Source organism: Neoarius graeffei, chromosome 11, assembly GCF_027579695.1.
Source record: "Neoarius graeffei isolate fNeoGra1 chromosome 11, fNeoGra1.pri, whole genome shotgun sequence".
Lineage (NCBI taxonomy): Eukaryota > Metazoa > Chordata > Actinopteri > Siluriformes > Ariidae > Neoarius > Neoarius graeffei.
In genome coordinates this window covers 26,658,262-26,682,936 of record NC_083579.1, presented here as the reverse complement: position 1 = coordinate 26,682,936, position 24,675 = coordinate 26,658,262, and the positions used below count along the sequence as shown (strand labels likewise).

Genomic DNA, 24,675 nt, shown 5'->3' with positions numbered 1-24,675 from the left:
TTTCAGTACCCATAAGCGTGGAATCACTCATATATATATATATATATATATATATATATATATATATATATATATATATATATATACAGTGGTGCTTGAAAGTTTGTGAACCCTTTAGAATTTTCTATGTTTCTGCATAAATATGACCGAAAACAACATCAGATTTTCACACAAGTCCTAAAAGTAGATAAAGAGAACCCAGTTAAACAAATGAGACAAAAATATTATACTTGCTCATTTATTTATTGAGGAAAATGATCCAATATTACATATCTGTGAGTGGCAAAAGTATGTGAACCTTTGCTTTCAGTATCTGGTGTGACCCCCTTGTGCAGCAATAACTGCAACTAAACATTTGCAGTAACTGTTGATCAGTCCTGCACACCAGCTTGGAGGAATTTTAGCCCATTCCTCCGTACAGAACAGCTTCAACTCTGGGATGTTGGTGGGTTTCTTCACATGAACTGCTCGCTTCAGGTCCTTCCACAACATTTCGATTGGATTAAGGTCAGGACTTTGACTTGGCCATTCCAAAACATTAACTTTTATTCTTCTTTAACCATTCTTTGGTAGAACGAGTTGTGTGCTTAGGGTCATTGTCTTGCTGCATGACCCACCTTCTCTTGAGATTCAGTTCATGGACAGATGTCCTGACATTTTCCTTTAGAATTCACTGGGATAATTCAGAATTCATTGTTCCATCAAGGATGGCAAACCGTCCTGGCCCAGATGCAGCAAAACAGACCCAAACCATGATCCTACCACCACCATGTTTCACAGATGGGATAAGGTTCTTATGCTGCAATGCAGTGTTTTCCTTTCTCCAAACATAACATTTTTCATTTAAACCAAAAAGTTCTATTTTGGTCTCATCCATCCACAAAACATTTTTCCAATAGCGTTCTGGCTTATCCACATGATCTGTAGCAAACTGCAGACGAACAGTAATGTTCTTTTTGGAGATCAGTGGCTTTCTCCTTGCAACCCTGCCATGCACACCATTGTTGTTCAGTGTTCTCCTGATGGTGGACTCATGAACATTAACATTAGTCAATGTGAGAAAGGCTTTCAGGTCCTGTTTACATTATTTCGAATCAGCGGATCATCAGATTAACGTTTTTAAAACGATTCGCGTGCACACAGCAACGCCAATACACGATTCGCGTGCACACAGCAACGCCAATACATGGATACGCTAATCACATGACTAATTAGACGGCACGTCACATGATCCCAGTGCATATCAGGCATGCGCAAGTCACTCACCACTTGCAAGTGGAAGGATGGCAAGCGAACACCTTCTCCAGCAGATAAACACACCTGGCTGTGATGTTCATGTTCTCACTGAGTTTAAGCGCCTGAAGGAGGTTGAAATGTGTAAATAAACTTCAGTGCAGCTCAGCGCTTCCTCCTGCGCTCCAAATCACTCCGCCCTGAACAGCGAGTGCCCTCTGGAGGGTGCGCACTCCGGCCCTGCGCAGCTCACAGAGCGCGCAAGTGAAGCGCACGAGCAGTGATTCGGGACTGAGCCGCTGTGTGTGTGATCCCAACGCCAGTGAATCAGGAAGGTGGATGTCACAGTGACGTTGTCCAATGATGACGTCAGCTAGAGCTCAGCACAGCGTATCCGCGTATCTCAATGTTTACACAGCACCGGACCAGACACGATCTGGATTGAATACGTGGACCCTGGCGGATTCCCGTTTCCCGGCGTTTCCAGGCGTTTTAATGTAAACGGACAGTGCATCTGCGAAGAAAACGAGACAGATACAGTCTAATGTAAACTTGTCCTCAGCTGCTTAGAAGTTACCCTGGGGTCCTTTGTGGCCTCGCCGACTATTATACACCTTGCTTTTGGAGTGATCTTTGTTGGTTGACCACTCTTGGGGAGAGTAATAATGGTCTTGAATTTCCTCCATTTGTACACAATCTGTCTGACTGTAGATTGGTGGTGTCCGAACTCTTTAGAGATGGTTTTGTAACCTTTTACAGCCTGATGAGCATCAACAACACTTTTTCTGAGGTCCTCAAAAATCTCCTTTGTTCGTGCCATGATACACTTCTACAAACATGTGTTGTGAAGAGCAGACTTTGATAGATCCCTTTTCTTTAAATAAAACAGGGTGCCCACTTACACCTGATTGTCATCTCATTGATTGAAAAAACAATGACTCTACTTTCTCCTTCAAATTAACTGCTAATCCTAGAGGTTCACATACTTTTGCCACTCACAGATATGTAATATTGGATCATTTCCTTAATAAATAAATGACCAAGTATAATATTTTTGTCTCATTTGTTTAACTGGGTTCTCTTTATTTACTTTTAGGACTTGTGTGAAAATCTGATGATGTTTTAGGTCATATTTATGCAGAAATATAGAAAATTCTAAAGGGTTCACAAACTTTCAAGCACCACTGTATATATATACACACACATCTCATCTCATTATCTCTAGCCACTTTATCCTTCTACAGGGTTGCAGGCAAGCTGGAGCCTATCCCAGCTGACTACGGGTGAGAGGCGGGATACACCCTGGACAAGTCGCCAGGTCATCACAGGGCTGACACAGACAACCATTCACACTCACACCTACAGTCAATTTAGAGTGACCAGTTAACCTAACCTGCATGTCTTTGGACTGTGGGGGAAAACGGAGCACCCGGAGGAAACCCACGCGGACACGGGGAGAACATGCAAACTCCGCACAGAAAGGCCCTCGCCGGCCACGGGGCTCGAACCCGGACCTTCTTGCTGTGAGGCGACAGCGCTAACCACTACACCACCATGCTGCCCACACACACACACATATATATATATATATATATATATATAAATACACACACACATACATATGTGTGTGTATGTATATATACACACACACACATTTATATATATATATATATATATATATATATATATATATATATATATATATAAATGTGTGTGTATGTGTTCTTGGTGTGTGTGTGTATACCGTACATATTAAAAACTTAGTTTTCAATGATTATAGCATACAGAAAGAAACAGAATTATGTATTATCAATACATTCATACATGAAAACATTCAGACATATTGAAATCATACACATTCATCAAAGAATTTTTCTATCATGGAAAGGTGTAAAACAAGTTAATAAATAGAACTATCACAAATTGTTGTTTGATTATTGATTGGCGTTTAACGCCACATTTGGCAGCATTTCAGCCATATGACAATATCGTTGTTTTAAATAATTATGAGTATAAAATCACAGCAAATGGAAATAGAACACAGACATAAAACTTTTTTCAATATGTCCTTACGTAAGAAAACATTCAGGCATAAGCATGTACAATACAAGTCAATTTAGCAGAATATTTTCAGTGACAGTTGGTGTTTGAGATGCAACAATAATACATCCAAAGGGATAAACATAGAATGAGTCCTTTCAAATAACAATGTATATGCTAAGTCCATGTTCAGTCTATCTTCATAACTTTCATTAAACACTTTTTCTTTTTGCATCAACAGGAGATAGACATATTGCATATCATCAGATGTGCCGCTGGAACTGGAAATTTCTTGGCTGGGACATTCGGCCTGTTCTCCCTGTATGTGCTGTCTTGAAAATTTGAGAAACATTTCCAAGTCCCACTGGGGAGTATCACAGGTACCAGGACTAATATCTGCTTAATTTTTTAATTAGTCACCTGTTCAGGAGCTTCCATAAATTCAGTTATTCCATTTAACTAATTGCCTGCAAAGGATTCGCAACAAAGTATTGAAAATGAACAATTTATTTATGGAAATGTTAATTTGTCTAATTACTTTTGAGCCCCTGAAATGAGGAGACTTTGTAGAAAAATTGTTGCAATTCATAGGATATTTTTGTTCAACCCCTTGAATTAAACCTGAAAGTCTGCAGTTCAATTGCATTTCAGCTGTTTCATTTCAAATCCAAAGTGGTGGCATGCAGAGCCCAAATCATGAAAATTGTCACTGTCCAAATATTTCTGGGCCTAACTGTATGTTCAAGAAAGTGGAAATATGTTCAGTTTTCGGTGATCAATGTGGTGATGTGGACTTTAATTTTGACTACCCTTTCATTTATTTGTTGATTCAAGTTGGTGAAACTAACAGTGGAACCATAGCGAATGTCTAGTCAAATATAGTTTTAAAGCACTTTTAACAATAGACATTGTCGCTAAGCTAATTTTATCCCTAGCCTAATCTATCCCCAGTGAGCAAGCCTGCACAGATGGTGGCAAGGAAAAACTCTCTCTGACGACATGAGGAAGAAATCTCGAGAGGAACCAGACTCAAAAGGGAAACCATCCTCATTTGAGTGATAACAGACAACATGATAACATTTTTAATGGTTTTAACATGAAGTCAGTTTCATTGATGTTATAACTCTTCATTGATGTAAACTTGAGTGCAAAACTGTTCATGACAACTGCAGTCCTCAGCCATAAAAGCATTACTGTAAGTGTCCAGAGCATCATCCAAGTGTGACTTTCAACTGTCCATATGGGGCCGTCCTCCACAGGAACGATGTGATGAGACTCCAACAAGACGTAGGGCATCAGGATGGATCAGGCAGGTCCGAGGAGCAGAAGAGGTCAGCATCTTGATCTCAGGTTTGACATGTAACTGAGAGGTACAGACAGGGGAAGGGGTGGGGGGGAGAAAGAGAGAGAAAACACAGGTTGTTAGGTATGCCCAATGTCACCTGATAAGTAGGTTATTGTCATTGCTATAACAGGATGTGTATGGATTGCTTGTCTGGTCTTATGGAGTAACACTGCAGAATCTGCTCCTGTGGAGTTGCACTGCTTCTTCTTTTTCCAGCTTGCTGTACTGATGGCACATGGGAGGAGGGCAGTCTGCCTTTGGTCCAGCCTTTTCACCTCACTCAGTAGCTTCAAACACAAATGTCTTCAGCAGGTCCACATAAACTGCAATGGAATTAGAAATAAAATTAACAGACTTCAAACATAATGGAAATTTACATTTGGCACAGGTTTTTGCCCATAAATAAATTCCTTTTCATTGTAAAAAACATCTCCAGATACACTTGGTTCAGCAGTTCAGCAAGTAAACAAGGATATGCAAAAAGCACAATTTGGACTTTTTTTTCCCCATGGACTTACCATATGTGCATGGTACTAAGGTCTTCTAAACAATGTGCTCTCCTTTTTTATATTTAGGAAAGACAGTCTGATACTGCTCTTGGCCACCCTTGGTGACAGCTTGCTGTCTGTCAGCGTTCTCATTAAAATGTAACGCAGATAATATCAGCCTAAAGAAAAAAAAAGTATAAATGTAAATTGTTTGGCTGTAATACTCTTATGATGTATGGCAGCTTACAGTTTTGATGGAGTAGATTTAACACATTCAGTACCAGATATCGTCTGACAAAATCTGTATCTCAAAATTCTGGCCTAGAAAGAAATTTTTCCACCAAATTTTTGATTGAAATATGTTGTGTTTATGCCATTAAATAAATGTTCTTCAACTACTTCTTACATTTAACAAGAAGACATTAATCAGACTTCGGCGTTTGGCGTCACTGGTACTGAATGAGTTAATAGGTGATAATCCTCCTAGTTTGAAAGAGTACAAGATTTTTGATTGAAATATGTTGTGTTTATGCCATTAAATAAATGTTCAATTACTTCTTACATTTAACAAGAAGACATTAATCAGACTTCGGCGTTTGGCGTCACTGGTACTGAATGAGTTAATAGGTGATATTCCTCCTAGTTTGAAAGAGTACTAGATTTTTCAATATCAGAACAGTGCTGACTTGGTTTCAGTGAAGGTTGTGATTTGATTTGACCGGCTGATCTTTGAATCTTTCACTCATATGTGGTATGTAGGCCACTGTGAAATAGTTTAGTGACACAAAAACAGAATTAAAAGTTATACAAACTCACCGAGCTTTCATCCTACTGTATGAAAAATGAAGTATCTTTGGGGCAAAATGATTCACAACTGAATGATACGATTCTAGGGCTGAAGTCTGCTGACCACTAGATAGCATCTCGATATCTTTCAGCATGGGCTTGCTGGTAAGGATGTCCACAAACTTATCAGTGTCCCCATCATCTAAAAACACAAAAAATATAAGATGACTGTGTATGATTCATTGTAATATCGAATATGCTTACTTGTGTCTACAGAATCACATTGTCGATTTAACCTTCATGCACATGTCTAGCTTTAAACAGGCATGATTAAAAAGGTGGAGGAAATCAGGATGGCTGGAAGAAGGCTATTTTCACCTACGTCCATGACAGACCTGAATGTGAATTCAGAATATAGGACATGAAATTCAACTCCCTTGGTGTCAGCCACTTCTTTTTGCAATTTTTCCCTCTCAGCTCACCATGAAGGTAATCTGGGAAGATTTCATTATCATGATGATGGATATCTCGAATGTGGTTCACTACTGACTTCCATTTCGCTGACAGAACTTCCAGTTCTGCCTAGGATGTTGAGCTTGCTGTCCAATACACGTGATTGACCACCGACTTCTTCCATGCAAGGACCTTTTTGCATCCCTTCTGCTTTCCCAGCTGGTCAATCTTTTTGCCCAAGCCTGAAAATATAGATATATATTTTTTTCTCTCTCAATAGGACAACTCCTTTATATGCCACGAGAATATCTAATTCAATATTTGGCCAAAAAAAGAAAATTGTTACTTGTCTAAACTTAGGGAAATCAATTGAGAGGATAGAGAGTTGGGTTCTAGACAATTACACAACCCATACCAAAATAACCAGTTAAAATATAGAATTCCACATTTGTTGGACTTGACCGACTGTGGTTTAATGCCATGCACGACAAAGCTTTTATTCATATGACAATCGCCAGGATTATTGAGGACAATGTCCACTACAGCCCACAACCACTCCCAGATTTCTAGTGAACATTCCTACATAAAGCTAGAGAAAAAATTCTTAGAGCAATGGCTGGAACTGAACTCGAAATCAAATTTATGGGAAATTCAGCAAGACACTTGACCTACTAGACTAGGAATGCCCCTCCCATATCACAGCCCACCTTTAGCTGCATGCCACACATCTAATGAGTGCTTGATATCCTTGCACTCTTCACGGAGGTATTTCCGTATTGATGCATGTCTGTCGGTAGTAAGGCTTTATAATTTTAGCCCTTCTGCCTCCACTGCTTTTATAGCATGAACAAGCCCCTCTTTCTCCATGGCACTGCTGCTTGATACTTCTGTAACCTGTTGCCAAATAAATACAATGATGAATGTGAAATCTTTAGGAGTCACAGAGAAATAATAAATTATCAAGACCATAATGATAGTAAATTACCCATTAAATTTTATTTTCTTGGGATTTATTTCTAGCCCACATAAGGCTGGTGCAGAGGGAGCCTTAGTGCAAAGTAACTGGTGGATACAAGCACAGAGCTGCACCTTAGCTGACTGAGACACAGCGGCCCCTCACAGGTTTTTTTAAATAAATGAATGTAAAACAACAAGAATTTATTTGAAGCCAACAGCCTCTTTTGTCAGGGTTTGCATTATTATACATATAAATGATAAAAAATTACAATATTAATAATTATCTTACCATGATAAATTGGAACTTTACAACTTTGTTAATGCTATTATCCAACAAAGTATATGATCCGTATTTGGCACTATGACCTGGACTGTCACAACGTGCATCTCCCGATGCAGTGATCAGTCCTCCTCTCTTCATCTTAATGTCTTCAACCACTTTCCTCCGTTGCTCCTGCCAAACATGCTCAATTTCAGGCTGTAAATAATACATTTGGTAATTTCAAAAATGTCCTATAAGAAATCGCTGGCATACATAAATGTCTAAAAAACAGGAGAACTTTGCTGATACTGCAGCCACTAAAAAGCAGCGCCGAAGAAATCATCAGGTTCCCAGCAGGTGTGTCCTTTACATTTGGTTGGCTGTTCCATCGCCTGTCAACCCCACATCCCATGCACCTCTGATAGACAGTAATGGCTGAACCAAAGACTCTCTCCACAGACACTACACACAGACTGACATCCTGAGGAATGGTGGAACAATTGTAGCAGTGATGATTCATACACAAGAAATGCCCTCTCAGTCTTAACATCTCCAGTAGCAGCTTCTTCCCTGTAAAAATAATATCGGCTTATTTCAATAGTATGTAGAAAGTGGATGAACATAAAAGCTTTTGTACAGATAAAACTTCTTCATTTATTGGTGATGACACTTACGTTTAGAATCTACCATCTTTTTTGACAAGTCATTTGCCGAAACATGGTCACAATTAAATGAAAGAGTTGTGATGATCCGTGCAATGCACCTTGGATGTTCAGTATTTCATTCATTTATTTCAATACTATTTTATCATACATGTTCCAGCTGTTATTAGGTAAAGGATTTATCACTGAAGGAAACCATTTCTGCTTATTGAAGTTTGTGTATATGTAGAACACCACAACAAATTTACAATAACCTAAAATGTTGAGTGAAATATATATACTTACATGATATAATCTTCCGAATCACTGCCTTCTTCAGGAATGTAATCGGGATCACTTCCATTAATGGGTTCAGGGCTCTCTTCATCAGAAGGCATATCGTCATCACTGATATCTGGGCTCTCAGGCTCTGGTGGCGGTTTCAGTAGGTCGCACTGTATACCTACATCCACCCCTTTCCACTTCTTCTGGGTACCTATAACAGTAAGCGATCTATATAAACAGGTGCTTTTGAATTTTTAGCATGACTTGAGGATAGTCATCTGACAGTCTGATCCAGTGTAAAGTCAAGGCACCAGAATAATCTAAGAGAATGCTGCACACAACCCCCCAAAAAGAAACTGCTACTTACATGGACATTGCTGACCCCTATTCAATGCAGATAATTAATTTTAACAAATACAGATATACAGTGGTGCTTGAAAGTTTCTGAACCCTTTAGAATTTTCTATATTTCTGCATAAATATGACCTAAAACATCATCAGATTTTCACACAAGTCCTAAAAGTAGATAAAGAGAACCCAGTTAAACAAATGAGACAAAAATATTGTACTTGGTAATTTATTTATTGAGGAAAATGATCCAATATTACATATCTGTGAGTGGCAAAAGTATGTGAACCTCTAGGATTAGTAGTTAATTTGAAGGTGAAATTAGAGTCAGGTGTTTTCAATCAATGAGATGACAATCAGGTGTGAGTGGGCACCCTGTTTTATTTAAAGAACAGGGATTTATCAAAGTCTGATCTTCACAACACATGTTTGTGGAAGTGTATCATGGCATGAACAAAAGATTTCTGAGGACCTCAGAAAAAGTGTTGTTGATGCTCATCAGGCTGGAAAAAGTTACAAAACCATCTCTAAAGAGTTTGGACTCCACCAATCCACAGTCAGACAGATTGTGTACAAATGGAGGAAATTCAAGACCATTGTTACCCTCCCCAGGAGTGGTCAACCAACAAAGATCACTCCAAGAGCAAGGCGTGTAATAGTCGGCGAGGTCACAAAGGACCCCAGGGTAACTTCTAAGCAACTGAAGGCCTCTCTCACATTGATTAATGTTAATGTTCATGAGTCTACCATCAGGAGAACACTGAACAACAATGGTGTGCATGGCAGGGTTGCAAGGAGAAAGCCACTGCTCTCCAAAAAGAACATTGCTGCTCGTCTGCAGTTTGCTAAAGATCATGTGGGCAAGCCAGAAGGCTATTGGAAAAATGTTTTGTGGATGGATGAGACCAAAATAGAACTTTTTGGTTTAAATGAGAAGTGTTATGTTTGGAGAAAGGAAAACACTGCATTCCTACATAAGAACTTTATCCCATCTGTGAAACATGGTGGTGGTAGTATCATGATTTGGGCCTGTTTTGCTGCATCTGGGCCAGGATGGCTTGCCATCATTGATGGAACAATGAATTCTGAATTATACCAGCGAATTCTAAAGGAAAATGTCAGGACATCTGTCCATGAACTGAATCTCAAGAGAAGGTGGGTCATGCAGCAAGACAACGACCCTAAGTACACAAGTCGTTCTACCAAAGAATGGTTAAAGAAGAATAAAGTTAATGTTTTGGAGTGGCCAAGTCAAAGTCCTGACCTTAATCCAATGGAAATGTTGTGGAAGGACCTGAAGTGAGCAGTTCATGTGAGGAAACCCACCAACATCCCAGAGTTGAAGCTGTTCTGTACGGAGGAATGGGCTAAAATTCCTCCAAGCTGATGCGCAGGACTGATCAACAGTTGCTGGAAACATTTAGGCTACATCCACACGACAACGGCAACGAGATGTTATTAAAAAAAATATCGCGTCCACATGGGCAACGGATCAGTAAAATATCAGGTACATATGGCAACGCAACGCTTGCTGAAAACGATGCAATACACATGCCACACCTCTAGGTGCGCTGTAAGACGGTCCCATCGGAGACACTAGGACAATAGAAGAAGTAAGGACGCATGCACATAAACTATTATGCGCGAGACTTCATATTAGCCACAAAGTCAGGAAAATCTGTTCATAAAGTTACGTTATAATGACCAAATACAATGAAAAGTATTTTTCCAGTCTCACCTGTGAAAGGTAATCCCATGTGATCTCGTTTGGACGGCAAACCTGTTGGAACAGTTAAACGCAGCACATGAATGAGGCATCTTTATTCTCCGCTTTGCCCCATCCAATATGGTGGCGAGGATGACATATGATTCTACGCGGAAGGCAGCATCTTTAATGATCCGGAATAAATTGAATGCTACACGTTGATGGATTAATTTGTTCTTCTACGCCCTTTTTGAGGAATGTATTGTAGGACTTAAACCAACATCTGAAGAGGTGAGATCGCTCCTTTTTTTCCCTATTTTTGCTGGCGGGATTGACTCTGCCCTAAGGGCAGAGTCTCTCTCGCTCTCTCTCTCTCTCTGCACCATTACACAATAAATATTCACAGTGAAAATATTTTGTAAGCGCATTTCATGAACCAAGTTATAGGATTTGTTGACAACTCGCATCGAGTTCGTTATACTTCTACCCGGCGTGAAGCACTGACAGTCATGTGGTTGTGACGTCATCGTAAACAAATCCGTTCTACTCATCCAGATGACTTCGCAACGGCGCCGTTGCCAGATCTTTCCACTCTGGAACCCGTTCTCAAAAGATTTCATTTTGGGGCACTCAAAACGCCGGTGCCGTGTGGACGCCAGGCCAAAACGATAAGCAATTTTATCAGATTCACCTGAATCCGTTGCCGTGTGGACAGGGCCTTAGTTGCAGTTATTGCTGCACAAGGGGGTCACACCAGAGACTGAAAGCAAAGGTTCACATACTTTTGCCATGCACAGATATATAATATTGGATCATTTTCTTCAATAAATAAATGACCAAGTATAATATTTTTGTCTCATTTGTTTAACTGGGTTCTCTTTATCTACTTTTAGGACTTGTGTGAAAATCTGATATTGTTTTAGGTCATATTTATGCAGAAATATAGAAAATTCTAAAGGGTTCACAAACTTTCAAGCACCACTGTAGCTCTCCAGTATTACTGATTAGCATTACTACATTGTTAACAAATTTTATTTAGAAAAGCTGGACAAAACATGTTCATCGTTAATGCACTGATAGAAAAAGTTATACTAAATTCTATCATTTTAAAATAACTTGATATTCACATACTCACAGATGCCCACAAATCAAAAAGGTTTGTATACAATAAGAAATAAAAGCTTACTACCTCATGTTGAATTTTTTTTAACTTGACTTGTCTCAGCCTGTAGCTCATCTATTGCAGCAGAACATGATCCTGTTTGTCGCAGATGATTGTCATCGTTATAAAGTTCTTCATTCACTGGTGCCATGTTTTCAATGTTGATTTCCTGCAGTGTCTACAAAGTCATATAAATAAAATATTTATGGTGAAAGTAAGAAATACCGTTTCCGACTTGCTAAACTAAGACCCATTTAACTTCATTGATTGTGGGTTGACTCTCATTAAAATAGGATGGGTGTTACAACTAATGCAACATGCATGTACATGCATGCATTTTCACTGATAAAATGTAAAAGACTAATTAAATGATCAGATGAACTGAGACAATCACATTCTGAAGCAAATTAAATAATCTTATACCGGTAACTTAAATACAAGTTACATGTATAAATCTAAATGCAGGCAAACAACGAGAGTTGCCATTATTGTTATGTAGCCAAACGAGAGTCGCTGCTTACCCATCTGTGTTCTTGCTTCTTGAAGGCCGACCTTGCGGCCATCTGTTTTGAAACAATCAGACTTTCAATTGTTCATTTAGTTCTCTGTCCATTTGCTTCTTCCATGTAAGGGTGAGATATTGCTGCTGAGGCAAGCATATCCAGTGGAGAAATCTGGCGACTGGTCCACTCATTCTCCATGCTGAGTACTCCGCTATTACTGCTCGGCTCACACTCCAGGAGAACTGGTGCAACTGAACTTACTTTCCTTTTCTTGTAGTTTTCTTCTTCTTTAATTGTTGGTGCTGCACCCTCTTTCAATATGGGCTTATAGCCAACGCTCAACAGATCAGAGGTTTCATACAAGTCCTCAGTAAAATGTGCAGAGCAGAGGAGAGACCACTTCATAGGTGCCCAACGTGCCCGTGAATTTCTCACAAAACGCATCCACATCTTTGCCGTTTGAACATTCTTGGGTCATAAATGCAACATACACTACGTTCAGACTGCAACCTGAAACGACCCATATCCGATTTGTTGTGAAATCCGATTTTTTTGTTAGGCCGTTCACATTACCAATTATATGAGACTTGTATGCGATCTCCAATATGAACGGAAAACGACCCAAAAGTGTCCCGCATGCGCAAATTGACACGTAATAAGCACATCTACGTAATACATAAACAAAAAAAAAAAGCGCACTCTTCAATTTTGCAAGTAAAGCATGGAGATGAGGCGAGACCTGGCGATGTGGTTTTTGTGGCGGCGGTGGAACTCACACAATAATCTGATTAATGTGGGCAGCAGACTAATGAGACCGAAGGTGTCAAATTACTGGAAATTTCCAGAACAATCTTATAATCTTGTAATACAGGATGATTTAACATCCAGGTCCCTACCAAATCCACCATTAGCTTGATCAATTCTATAAAAGTCTATTTAAATTCTGAAAACTGTACAAATGTTGTTGTTTTCCACCAAAGAGGCGGGATTAGCCAACGCAGAATAGTGATGTTTGTCTCTTATGACGACGTGTAGGTCGCATGAATGCGACCTGTCCGGTCAGACTGCAGTCGCATGTGAAAATAACGGATATGCATCGGAATTAGGACCACATATCCAAGCGGCCTGGGTCGCATGTGAAAAAATCGGATCTGTGTCGTTCAGATTGTCAATCACAAATCGGATACAGGTCGCATATGGGCAAAAAAATCGGATATGGGTTGTTTCAGGGTGCAGTCTGAACGTAGTCTTAAATCCACCTTCTGTTGTGTTGCTGCACCCGCCAAAAACACATCTATGTGGCACGGCAATAAATTAACTCAAAATGGAGGATCGGAGTTGCAGTCAGCTGTGTTTTAGTATAGCGAAAATGGCAATGAGACCGATAGACTTCCTGCTGTGACGTCACGGGTCTCAAGGTCATTCACTCAGACCGCTACCTATATGAATCACTTTAATTGTAAAAATTACTATATTAGATTTACAGTGGTGCTTGAAAGTTTGTGAACCCTTTAGAATTTTCTATATTTCTGCATAAATATGACCTAAAACATCATCAGATTTTCACACAAGTCCTAAAAGTAGATAAAGAGAACCCAGTTAAACAAATGAGACAAAAATATTATACTTGGTCATTTATTTATTGAGGAAAATGATCCAATATTACATATCTGTGAGTGGCAAAAGTATGTGAACCTTTGCTTTCAGTATCTGGTGTGACCCCCTTGTGCAGCAATAACTGCAACTAAACGTTTCCGGTAACTGTTGATCAGTCCTGCAACACTGGCTTGGAGGAATTTTAGCCCATTCTTCCATACAGAACAGCTTCAACTCTGGGATGTTGGTGGGTTTCTTCACATGAACTGCTCGCTTCAGGTCCTTCCACAACATTTTGATTGGATTAAGGTCAGGACTTTGACTTGGCCATTCCAAAACATTAACTTTATTCTTCTTTAACCATTCTTTGGTAGAACAACTTGTGTGCTTAGGGTCGTTGTCTTGCTGCATGACCCAATGTCTCTTGAGATTCAGTTCATGGACAGATGTCCTGACATTTTCCTTTAGAATTCACTGGTATAATTCAGAATTCATTGTTCCATCAATGATGGCAAGCCATCCTGGTCCAGATGCAGCCAAACAGGCCCAAACCATGATACTACCACCACCATGTTTCACAGAAGGGATAAGGTTCTTATGCTGGAATACAGTGTTTTCCTTTCTCCAAACATAACGCTTCTCATTTAAACCAAAAAGTGCTATTTTGGTCTCATCCGTCCACAAAACATTTTTCCAATAGCCTTCTGGCTTGTCCATGTGATATTTAGCAAACTGCAGATGAGCAGCAATGTTCTTTTTGGAGAGCAGTGGCTTTCTCCTTGCAACCCTGCCATGCACACCATTGTTGTTCACTGTTCTCCTGATGATGGACTCATAAATATTAACATTAGCCAATGTGAGAGAGGCCTTCAATTGCTTAGAAGTTACCCTGGGGTCCTTTGTCACCTCGCCGACTATTACACGCCTTGCTCTTGGAGTGATCTTTGTTGGTTGACCACTCCTGGGGAGGGTAACAATAGTCTTGAATTTCTTCCATTTGTACACAATCTGTCTGACTGTGGATTGGTGGAGTCCAAACTCTTTAGAGATGGTTTTGTAACCTTTTCCAGTCTGATGAGCATCAACAACGCTTTTTCTGAGGTCCTCAGAAACCTCCTTTGTTCATGCCATGATACACTTCCACAAACATGTGTTGTGAAGATCAGACTTTGATAGATTCCTGTTCTTTAAATAAAACAGGGCGCCCACTCACACCTGATTGTCATACCAATTGATTGAAAACACCTGACTCTAATTTAACCTTCAAATTAACTGCTAATCCTAGAGGTTCACATACTTTTGCCACTCACAGATATGTAATATTGGATCATTTTCCTCAATAAATAAATGACCAAGTATAATATTTTTGTCTCATTTGTTTAACTGGGTTCTCTTTATCTACTTTTAGGACTTGTGTGAAAATCTGAAAAATTTTGTCAGCTCCTCTAACAGCTCTTATGATTGCAACTGATTTTGTGTGCACTTTCTGACAAGAATCATATTTAGATCATATTTATGCAGAAATATAGAAAATTCTAAAGGGTTCACAAACTTTCAAGCACCACTGTATTGTTAATGCTTAAAACTATTCCTATGCCATTCTTGAGGTTTCAGGCATTTATAAATAAAAAGTGAGGTTGTGGTTCTGCTTATATGCTTTAAAGATAGTGGCTGGTTAATTTTGACAAAAGAAGAAAGACATCATGTGTATGGGACATGAATTTATTCAATATGTTCCATGTTGGGTGGCATGGTGGTGCAGTGGTTAGCACTGTTGCCTTTCTGTGTGGAGTTTGCATGTTCTCTAGGTGCCTGTGAGAGTTTCCTCTGGGTCCTCCAGTTTCCTCCCACAGTCCAAAGACATGTGGATTCAGTTAACTGGCTTCTCTGAACTGCCCATGAGTGCGAATGTGATGGTTGTTCATCTCTGTGTGGCTCTGCAATAGATTGGCAACCTGCCCAAGGTGTACCCTGCCTCTCACCTGAGGTGAGAGCTAGAATTGACTCCAGTTTCTTGATAAGCTGTATAGCTAAGTGATGGATGAATGTCCTGCACTGCTCATAGTTATTCATACAGGATTTACTTCAACCCACAGGTTTCATTCTGGCTTTCTCTGGTCTCTTAGTAGAAATGTAAATCTATCCATTCATTTTTGTCAGCTCCTCTAACAGCTCTTATGATTGCAACTGATTTTGTGTGCACTTTCTGACAAGAATTCACCAAATGAATAAATGAAAATGATGTGTTAATGGCCATTATTCACCATGGCTTTTGATGGTGTTTCTGCAATGGCTTTTCAAGTGTGATTATAACTTCTATAATAGGTTAAGAATAAGTTCAACTTATATAGTGCCTTTCTCACACCCAAGGTCACTTTACAATTACAAAAAAAGTCCACCAGAAGAGGGTCAGGCTGTAATTCCAGTGGCATAGCTACCCACAATTGCACAAAGGTATGTCCCACACCACCTGCACAGCTGCCGCGATGCCACCGGGCAACATCACTTGGAACACCACATCATGGATCCACAAAACAGGCAGAGCAGCACCGCCCCAAAGAGTGCTAGTACGTCCCAAACCACCTGTACAGCCACTGCTGTACCTTATCTTTAATATCTTAAATCCATCCATTATCCATAACCACTTATCCTGTGCAGGGTCATGGGCAACCTGGAGCCTATCCCATCTGATTATGGTCAAGAGGCAGGGTACACCCTGGACAAGTCACCAAACTATTGCAGGGCTTACACATAGACACAACCATTCATACTCTCATTCACACCTACGGTCAATTTAGAGCCACCAATTAACCTAACCTGCATGTGTTTGGACTGTGGGGGAAACCCACACAGACGCAGAGAGAAAATGCAAACTCCACACAGAAAGGCCCCCGTCAGCCACTGGGCTCGAACCCAGAACCTTCTTGCTATGAGGCGGCAGTGCTAACTACTACACTACCGTGCCGCCCTTTAATATCTTAAATGCCATTTGAGAAGCTTTCCCTGTCCTTAGAAATTTAATTACATCTTGAAATAAGTTATTGCATCCAGAATCCTAATAATGTATGTCCTAATGACATACAACCCCCTACATGAGGCTGTGGGGGCTTTAAGCAGCTCTTTTAGTAGTAGACTGCTACACCCACAGTGTAAGAAGGAGAGATACCGCAGGTCATTCATACCTGCTGCTGTCAGACTGTATAACACCCACAACTTGTAATGTAGCACCAATAACATGTTTGTCGTTATATTTGCACTACTTCACCACTACTACCTCTGCCATCTCTCATCGATGCAATTATGTGCAATAATATAGGCCTTAAGCTATTTTTATACACACACAGTCAACCTATAAGTGCAATTTTTCCGAGCCTCTCAATAAGGCAATATTTCTATACTTTTTCATGGTAGATAATGCAAATAGCCCTCTGTATTTAATCTTGTTTAATTTTTTTTTTTCAGTTTTATTTATCATCTGTATAGACATTTTCTTACTATTGTAACACGTGAATTTCCCCGATGTGGGATGAATAAAGTGAATCTAATCTAATGCTCAGATTCACTATTTAGACACAATTAGCAAAACCACATGGTGGTGCTGCAGTGCATCTCTCATTAGATATCTAGATTATATTTATAAATTGTCCAAAGGTTTGTGTGCATCTTAAATTAAAATGCATTCACTTGTCAGTTTGGTTGTGTGAAGCAAAACCATTTCTATGTAAGGAATAAACCACTTCAGGAACTGTGGTTATGGGAAAACAATCAACAGGCTAGTGTGATGTGGCCTGTTGTAGTTTGTGAAGTTACAGCCACCATCCTGCAGGTGAATTATTTTCCAGTAACACCAAAGCATTCTAGCAGTCATATAGACCCCTTCGCATGTTTGTAAACAAACCGACCGTTGCCAGGATGCGCGCGCAGCCTGGACCCAGAAACAATGGCGCTGCCCATAGACCGGCATTATGAGCTGTCAGATTATGCCAAACAACTGTCGTTACAAGATCGAGAATGCTACATAAATAAGTTAACTCTAACAAGTGGACATCGCCTACCGGATCCGCATTTAATTTAATCCGCATTTTGTTTAGGACCCTCTTGAAAATGAGATGTCACATCTCAAGGGGTTATCCTCAAAATAAATAAATAAATAAATAAAGAGTGGACGGACGATGTTAGTAAGTTCCCTGGTATACAATGGCCAGATATATACTCGTACCTTATTGACAAGACTTCAGTGTACACCCACGAAAAACTTCGTGCTTACAAGTCTTTAGACGCATAGGATTATGTTATGTGCGGGCATGTACAACTTGATTAACAATGGGACATTCATATTCATTTTGTTTTAATCAAATTATGCCAGTGATGTGATGGCAATGTGGCTTTAGCTACAACAGCAAATCCCAACACTAAACAGCAATTTGCAGGAGGTAATGGCATGAAAGAAATGATAGTGTAAAGAGTGCAGCTAAGAGAAATCAGAGCTGCGTAAAAAGCGAGAGGCAGAGAGCAGAAATGAAACTGAACGGGGCGGGAGCTAGGTTAGAGCAGTCAACGTAAGTTGGCATTTAGAGTGAGGGCACACAATTTTACCTTTCCATCCTTGCTTTAAAATTGTGATTTTCGGCATACACAAATAATGATGGCACAAAATCTGGACTGCTTGAGTCAAGCGAGACCTCTCCTACAAACAAAATTTCATGCAAAGCTAACATGCTAACAATATTCATTACATTGTGTAACTATGACCCAGCTAATCAGACAAACGTTACCAAAGTATTTTGCTACATCAATAAACGAAGACTAGAAAGAATAAAAAAGATTTAATAAATAGCCTGATCTTACCTGTGATGAAGTGGGCGCTGCAAACCCGCGCATTTTTGATAGTGCTTTCATCCCAGTCTACACGTTTGATGGCTTGTTGTAGCCATAGACGTCGGCGATTTTTTTGGAATGGGTGAGATCCTGCTAGAATTCTGTACATTTTAACCCCATCACTACGATTCTGACACCCAACAACACAACAACTAGGCATTTCTGAGTCTTTTTTGGGTCCAGGCTGCGCGCGCAATTTCCGCTTACGTATGAATGACGTTTACTGCGAAGGGGTCTATACAATAGCAGCTTACCAACAAGTACATTTTGATTTATTAAACAGCAGCACAGTATTTATCCATTTATATTTACATTTAATACTGTGGAACAACCATGAGAAAAGTTCCTGTCATCACTTAAAGTTGCTCCCTCATCAGTCTCCTTTGACACCTCTTGAGCTTCTTAATGAGATGATCTCCATCTGTAGATTCTCATATAGAAAAACTTAATTACAGCATTGCCTCAGATTCTAAAACATACAATGCCATGTATATCTGCTTTCAAGGTGTCCATGTTAAAGCCTCTAAATATCTTTTGATCTTCATAATCTCATTTAATATAACATTCCGTTTGAACTGATTTAAAGATCATGGAAAGCCCATAGTCTTAAGTTTAAACTGATTAAAAAGGATTTTTATTAGTGATTCAAAACTGGCTTTGGAGTTTGGTTGAGGACTTAAGGCCAATTTATGCTGACAACCCAGTCCTCGCAGACAGTGTCTGCGTAGCCCCCCCCCCATCTTCGCAGACGCTCTGCGCGCACCTCCCAAAAATTGTGACCACCGCAGAAGCCTCGCAGACAGCGCCCCAGACAAGAGGGCTCTGATTGGTCCACTCTACCCGCTGTACACGCACTTCCGCTTCCCTACTTGCCCGGTTTTTGTTTTCACGACCGGCATTTTTAAAAACACGAGCGAAGATGGAGCAGCATGAAGAGCGGTTGATTGAGGAAGTGCGTACATCTATACAACTCCAGTTCTAGTCATTATAAAACAAAAAAGTTCTAGTCATTATAAGTAACCGGAGGATAAACACTCCACTAACCACACCCACCAACTACTCCTAGCGACTTCGCGCCCCCTTGCGTTGTGCCGGTGAATAACATCGCGCACGCCTATTCCCCCGCTCAACAATAAATTACAACTGTCTGCGAAAAGCTATCTGCGAAAGCCTTGTCGCAAGAGCATGCAGAGGCCTTAAGGCCAATTTATGCTGACAACCCAGTCCTCGCAGACAGTGTCTGCGTAGCCCCCCCCATCTTCGCAGACGCTCTGCGCGCACCTCCCAAAAATTGTGACCACCGCAGAAGCCTCGCAGACAGCGTCGCAGACAAGAGGGCTCTGATTGGTCCACTCTACATCCGCTGTACACGCACTTCCGCTTCCTTACTTTCCCGGTTTGTTTTGTTTTCACGACCGGCATTTTTAAAAACACGAGCGAAGATGGAGCAGCATGAAGAGCGGTTGATTGAGGAAGTACGTACATCTATACGACTCCAGTTCTAGTCATTATAAGTAACCGGAGGATAAACACTACTCCACTAACCACACCCACCAACTACTCCTAGCGACTTCGCGCCCCCTTGCGTTGTGCCGGTGAATAACATCGCGCACGCCTATACTCCCCGCTCAACAATAAATTACAACTGTCTGCGAAAAGCTATCTGCGAAAGCCTTGTCGCAAGAGCATGCAGAGGCCTATTTTGCTCTACCAGACCCTTCACTCAACCACAGTCATCCTGCACTGTTCCCAACTTACCAATATCACGCTCAAGCATATTTACACTTTAGAAAAAACAGAAGTAGAAAAATGGAGGAAGTGAGAAGTTCTTAAATCTACCTTTTAGACTCCCGCATATTTGATACCAGTTAATAAAATGCCACCCTTACAGCATTTTTGTCAGCACAGATAAGATTGATATAAACCTGTGACCGAAGACAAGATTTTTGATTGGTGCAGATGCTGAATAAAAGGTGATAAATGGCCAAGAGATCTTGTTTGAAAACAGTGGGCCTTGAAGAGGCAACAATGAACAATTGGAAAAGAAAACCTTTTTAGGACTTGTGTAATCCAAAAAGAAAATGTACAAAAAAAAAAAAGTTCATACTGAACAGTGCAAATGTGATTTCCTCAAAGCCACAAATTTCTGTGACAAGATGCAAAGTAAAACTCTAGGGCAAAGGAGTCAATTATGTAAGATTTTTCATGTCGGGGCACCATAACTGACTTAAGGGTTAGCAAAAACCTTTAAAAAAAAAAATTCTCTTGGTATTGAGGGACAAAATGGGCTCCAATACTAAGGAATTATACATTTAAAGCTTGAGGTTTTGTTTTTTAAATTGTACCACATTTTGTAAAACTTGCAGACCTGAAGAGAACATGACTCAGTTTAAATCCAGAGACACACTTTGTTCCTTTTAATCCTTTATTTGTAGCTTTTTTTTTGTGCCTGTTGAATGTGAATTCATACTTCTGTACTCAAAGTTACATTCCATTTAAAAACCAGGTAGTGTCAGACCGAGTATTTACAGCAAACTGTAATCTATTTGATTGCACTGGCAACTTTCATATATACTTGCACAGCATTGTAGGAAAACAAAAAACCTAACTGCATTAGTCATCACAGGTCAACATGTTGGAACTACAGCAGGGTTAGAAGAGGGTCAGACTTTACCTATAGGAATGGGGGGGGGGGGGGGGAATAGATTAGACATGACGAAGCCTATACAAGCACACAGTGCTGCCAGATTGAGCGGTGCTGCTGGTGTAACATCTGAGCACCCATTCAGAACAATTCACGTGACGCATAAAAACAGACTGCATTTTGATCCGTGACTCATCTACACACTTCATTTGCTTTTTGGTAGCACCGCTTTCCAAGCACACACTGGGGAAAAAACCTAAATAATATGGCACCAAATACTTCAACTAACATTGCAATTTCCTAAACAGGTATGAAATTTGAAAAAAGAAAAACCTGCATCACACAAGCACGTCTCTCTCTCTCACACACACACACAATACTGTAACAGACAGTTGTAGGAATTGAAGCACGGTGCCCTTCATGCTACAATCAGAGATCCTTCCTTGGAGCACCACAGAGACATTTTGGATGGAGGAGAAACAGATGAAATGATGGTGGGATTAAGACAACTTCAAAAGGTCATTGGTTGTGTTTTTTGTACAAAAAGCCTCAATGGTTCAGCTCCTTATTACTTCATTAAAAAGCCATCAAGTGAACCTTGTTACTCTTCAGCAGCAGTGGGTTGAGCATCAGAGCTCTCAGCTGGTGCTGGCTCTTCCGGTGCAGCTTCAGCAGTTTTCTCTTCTGCTGGCATCTCAGGCTTTGGCTCTTCACTTGTTTTTTTCTCCTCATCGGCACTCAGCTGATCAGCTTTAGCCCCCTCAGCTGCATCCTCTTTCTCTTCTCCTCCAGCTGCCTCTGGCTTGGCTTCCTCAGATTCAGCTTTCTCTTTGCCTTCCTCAGCTGGAGCAACTGCCTCCTCCGTCTCAGCTTCCTTCTTGGTGCTTTTCTTAAAGGAGAAGCCACTGAGTTTGAATGGCTTTTTAAAAGAAAATCGCTTCTTCTGCTTAGCAGGCTCACCGCTCCCTGACGCCGAGCCGTTCTCTTCTTGTTTGCTTGAGTCCTCGCCATTGGTTACCGGAGCACTTTCAGTACCACCTTCCTCCGTCACCTTCTCGGCTGCTCCATCTTCAGCCTTCACCTCATCGGCAGTGTGTTTGCCATTGGCCTGGACATCCTCAGCTGCTCCATCTGCTGTAGGGGAGGCGTTGCCATTTGTCTTAGCATGCCCATTTTCCTAGAAAGGAAGGGAGAAGTTTCACATTTACAGTTGGACTATAATACCAATTAATCAAAGCCTGATGGCTTAATCCTACTAGTTAGAAACTTATTTGTGCTACTGAAAGTCCCTGATTCAGGACAGTTTTGTGCTTTCGCTGACCACATACAGTTCAGCTTAAAAGCTCATAATCAAGCTTAGTAGAGCTAAGAAATCAAATCCTGTGCATTCAAAAACATGACAAGTCTTCAGAAGGTTACACTACTAAAATGCCTCCAGAAACCATGCTGCAATGTAAAATGGTCACAAAAGAACCCAAAAGCCAACAACCCCCACAAGAATTCCACTATTTGAGACAGAAGGACAAACTGGCTTGCTTCACTGTACTGAAGCAATGAATGAACCCAGTGTCCTTCCTACACAGCATAGAATTTTGGATTGCAAGTTGTTTGCATGCTCTCTCATCATAATATATAAATGAAACTGGAGCACCTAAGATTGCTCCAGGAACTGTACTGCAACAAACCGTTGCTCCAAGAACCCCAATTGTATTTAGCCCATTTAACTTACTGTTAGACACAGGACAAAGTGGCTTACTCAGAAGCAACTGAGGCAATGATAAATGCTCCAAGCATTCTTGCTGTGGAGCTTAGATTTGTAGTAAGCCATTTCAGAAGCAAGCTAGATAAGTTATTTATTCACAGCATAATAGGATTCCTGAAAGACCTCTCCTCCAGTAGTCATGTTGCAACCCAAATGGTTGCTAAAAGAACAATCATTTTTAAACACCACCCCCTCCCCCAACAAGGATCCTCCATGTTTTAACAGTGAGACACAGGAGGACAGATCAAGTCACTCCTCTGTACTGAACTGATCATGATTGATGCATTCAGTACACTTCCTGGGCAACACAATTTTAGCACGTTTGCCAAATGGAGTCTGATTGCAGTGGATTTGCTTGCCACGTGGGTGAAGCCCAGTGTCTGGATGGAAGCTCGTGCTGTCTGGATTGGGAATGCAAGATGGAGGGTTCAAACCACAGCAACGACACCTCACCAAATTCATTGTGCTGGAATGAGCCGAATCGCAGTCCAGCACAAACCTGTGGCATAAAGCAGGCTATAAATGCCACTTTGATCAAAGATTAGACTAGATGGTCTTTCATCTTGCAAATGGGGTTCAATCCTAAATTAAATCAAGGCGTGGTGCTTCCATGGCTCTGTACGCGCGCCGCCTTAACAAAAGCAACCGAGCTGCGCCTTTTGTTGTTTTTCCTCTCCAATAATCATGCTCAGATCTCACCAGGGTTTGTTTGACCAAAAATAAAACGGATGCATGATTTTTATTAACACTATAGATACATTTGTGAATGTGAGAAATAAATTAGAGGTGCTACAACAATGCAAGTAAGAATTTATAGGCTACAATATAAATGAAACAAATGCACGTACACGCGCGTGCGACCAAGTTTCTTTAAAAAAAGAAAAAAAAAACCTCAACTCCATTCAAATAATTTCTTTCAAATAAACGCTGCATTTCTAAACCAGAGTCCTCATTGTTCGTTTTTGAGGGATGCTGCTTCCCTCCCATCACCCACACAATTTTAAGATCTACATATTAGTACAGACTAGTGTTTTATTTTTATTTTTTCCTGAGTGTTTGTTACCTGTCCGTTTGATTTTTCTGCAGCAGTTTCCTCTTTTGCACCGTTTTTAGCCACTTGAGCTCCCATGCTTGCAACAAAGAAACGCCGAATGAATGAACGAACAAAGAGCGACGGACCGCGCGAGCTCCTTCTTCTTCACCGCCTTTTCAACAAACAAAGCCACGAAATAACCGCCGAGACGAAAACCTGGGCTTAAAGTTCACACGCGGAGGAAACAAATAATAAATATATCCGAAAATAATTAGAGAGAAGAAATATGGGCGCTGTATTTATATTTTTAAAAAAGCTAATGAAATTGCTTCTTTTGTTAATGAGATGCAATGAACAACGCCCGAAATTTCGTCACAGCATAGAAAAGCGTTCTCAGCCAATCAAAAGTCGTATTTTAATAGGAGGCGGGGTTTCAGAGTGAAATGGGTGAAGAAGACGCAGCACAGCAACTAGTGATAGAATTTTGTTTTTGTTAGAAATATTCTTAAAGAAATTTTATATATATATATATATAATCTCATTATGGGGCAGCA

At 40.4% G+C, this 24,675-nt stretch overlaps 1 protein-coding gene and 1 long non-coding RNA gene across 2 annotated transcripts; both read right to left on the bottom strand.

The window, feature by feature from the left end:
- Positions 1–3,348: 3,348 nt before the first annotated feature.
- Positions 3,349–12,429, bottom strand: LOC132893789 (uncharacterized). The gene is made up of 10 exons (XR_009655590.1): positions 12,227–12,429; positions 11,733–11,883; positions 8,512–8,701; positions 7,838–8,134; positions 7,592–7,756; positions 7,053–7,239; positions 6,375–6,587; positions 5,923–6,094; positions 5,137–5,285; positions 3,349–4,941 (listed from the first exon to the last, which is right to left on the bottom strand). It is a non-coding gene; the product is annotated as an uncharacterized LOC132893789 (long non-coding RNA).
- An 8,660-nt stretch (positions 12,430–21,089) lies between these two features.
- marcksb (myristoylated alanine-rich protein kinase C substrate b) lies at positions 21,090–24,475 on the bottom strand. The gene is made up of 2 exons (XM_060932923.1): positions 24,152–24,475; positions 21,090–22,503 (listed from the first exon to the last, which is right to left on the bottom strand). Exons 1-2 carry the CDS (start codon positions 24,215–24,217, stop codon positions 21,928–21,930), a joined length of 642 nt encoding a protein of 213 aa, XP_060788906.1. The 5' UTR covers positions 24,218–24,475; the 3' UTR covers positions 21,090–21,927.
- Positions 24,476–24,675: the final 200 nt, after the last annotated feature.

Bases quoted from the DNA above. Each gene is read 5' to 3' on its own strand.
- marcksb (XM_060932923.1), bottom strand. From the start codon at position 24,217: ATGGGAGCTCAAGTGGCTAAAAACGGTGCAAAAGAGGAAACTGCTGCA. The intron at 22,504-24,151 runs GTAACAAACACT...CTTCCTTTCTAG, and splicing joins CAGAAAAATCAAACGGACAG to GAAAATGGGCATGCTAAGAC.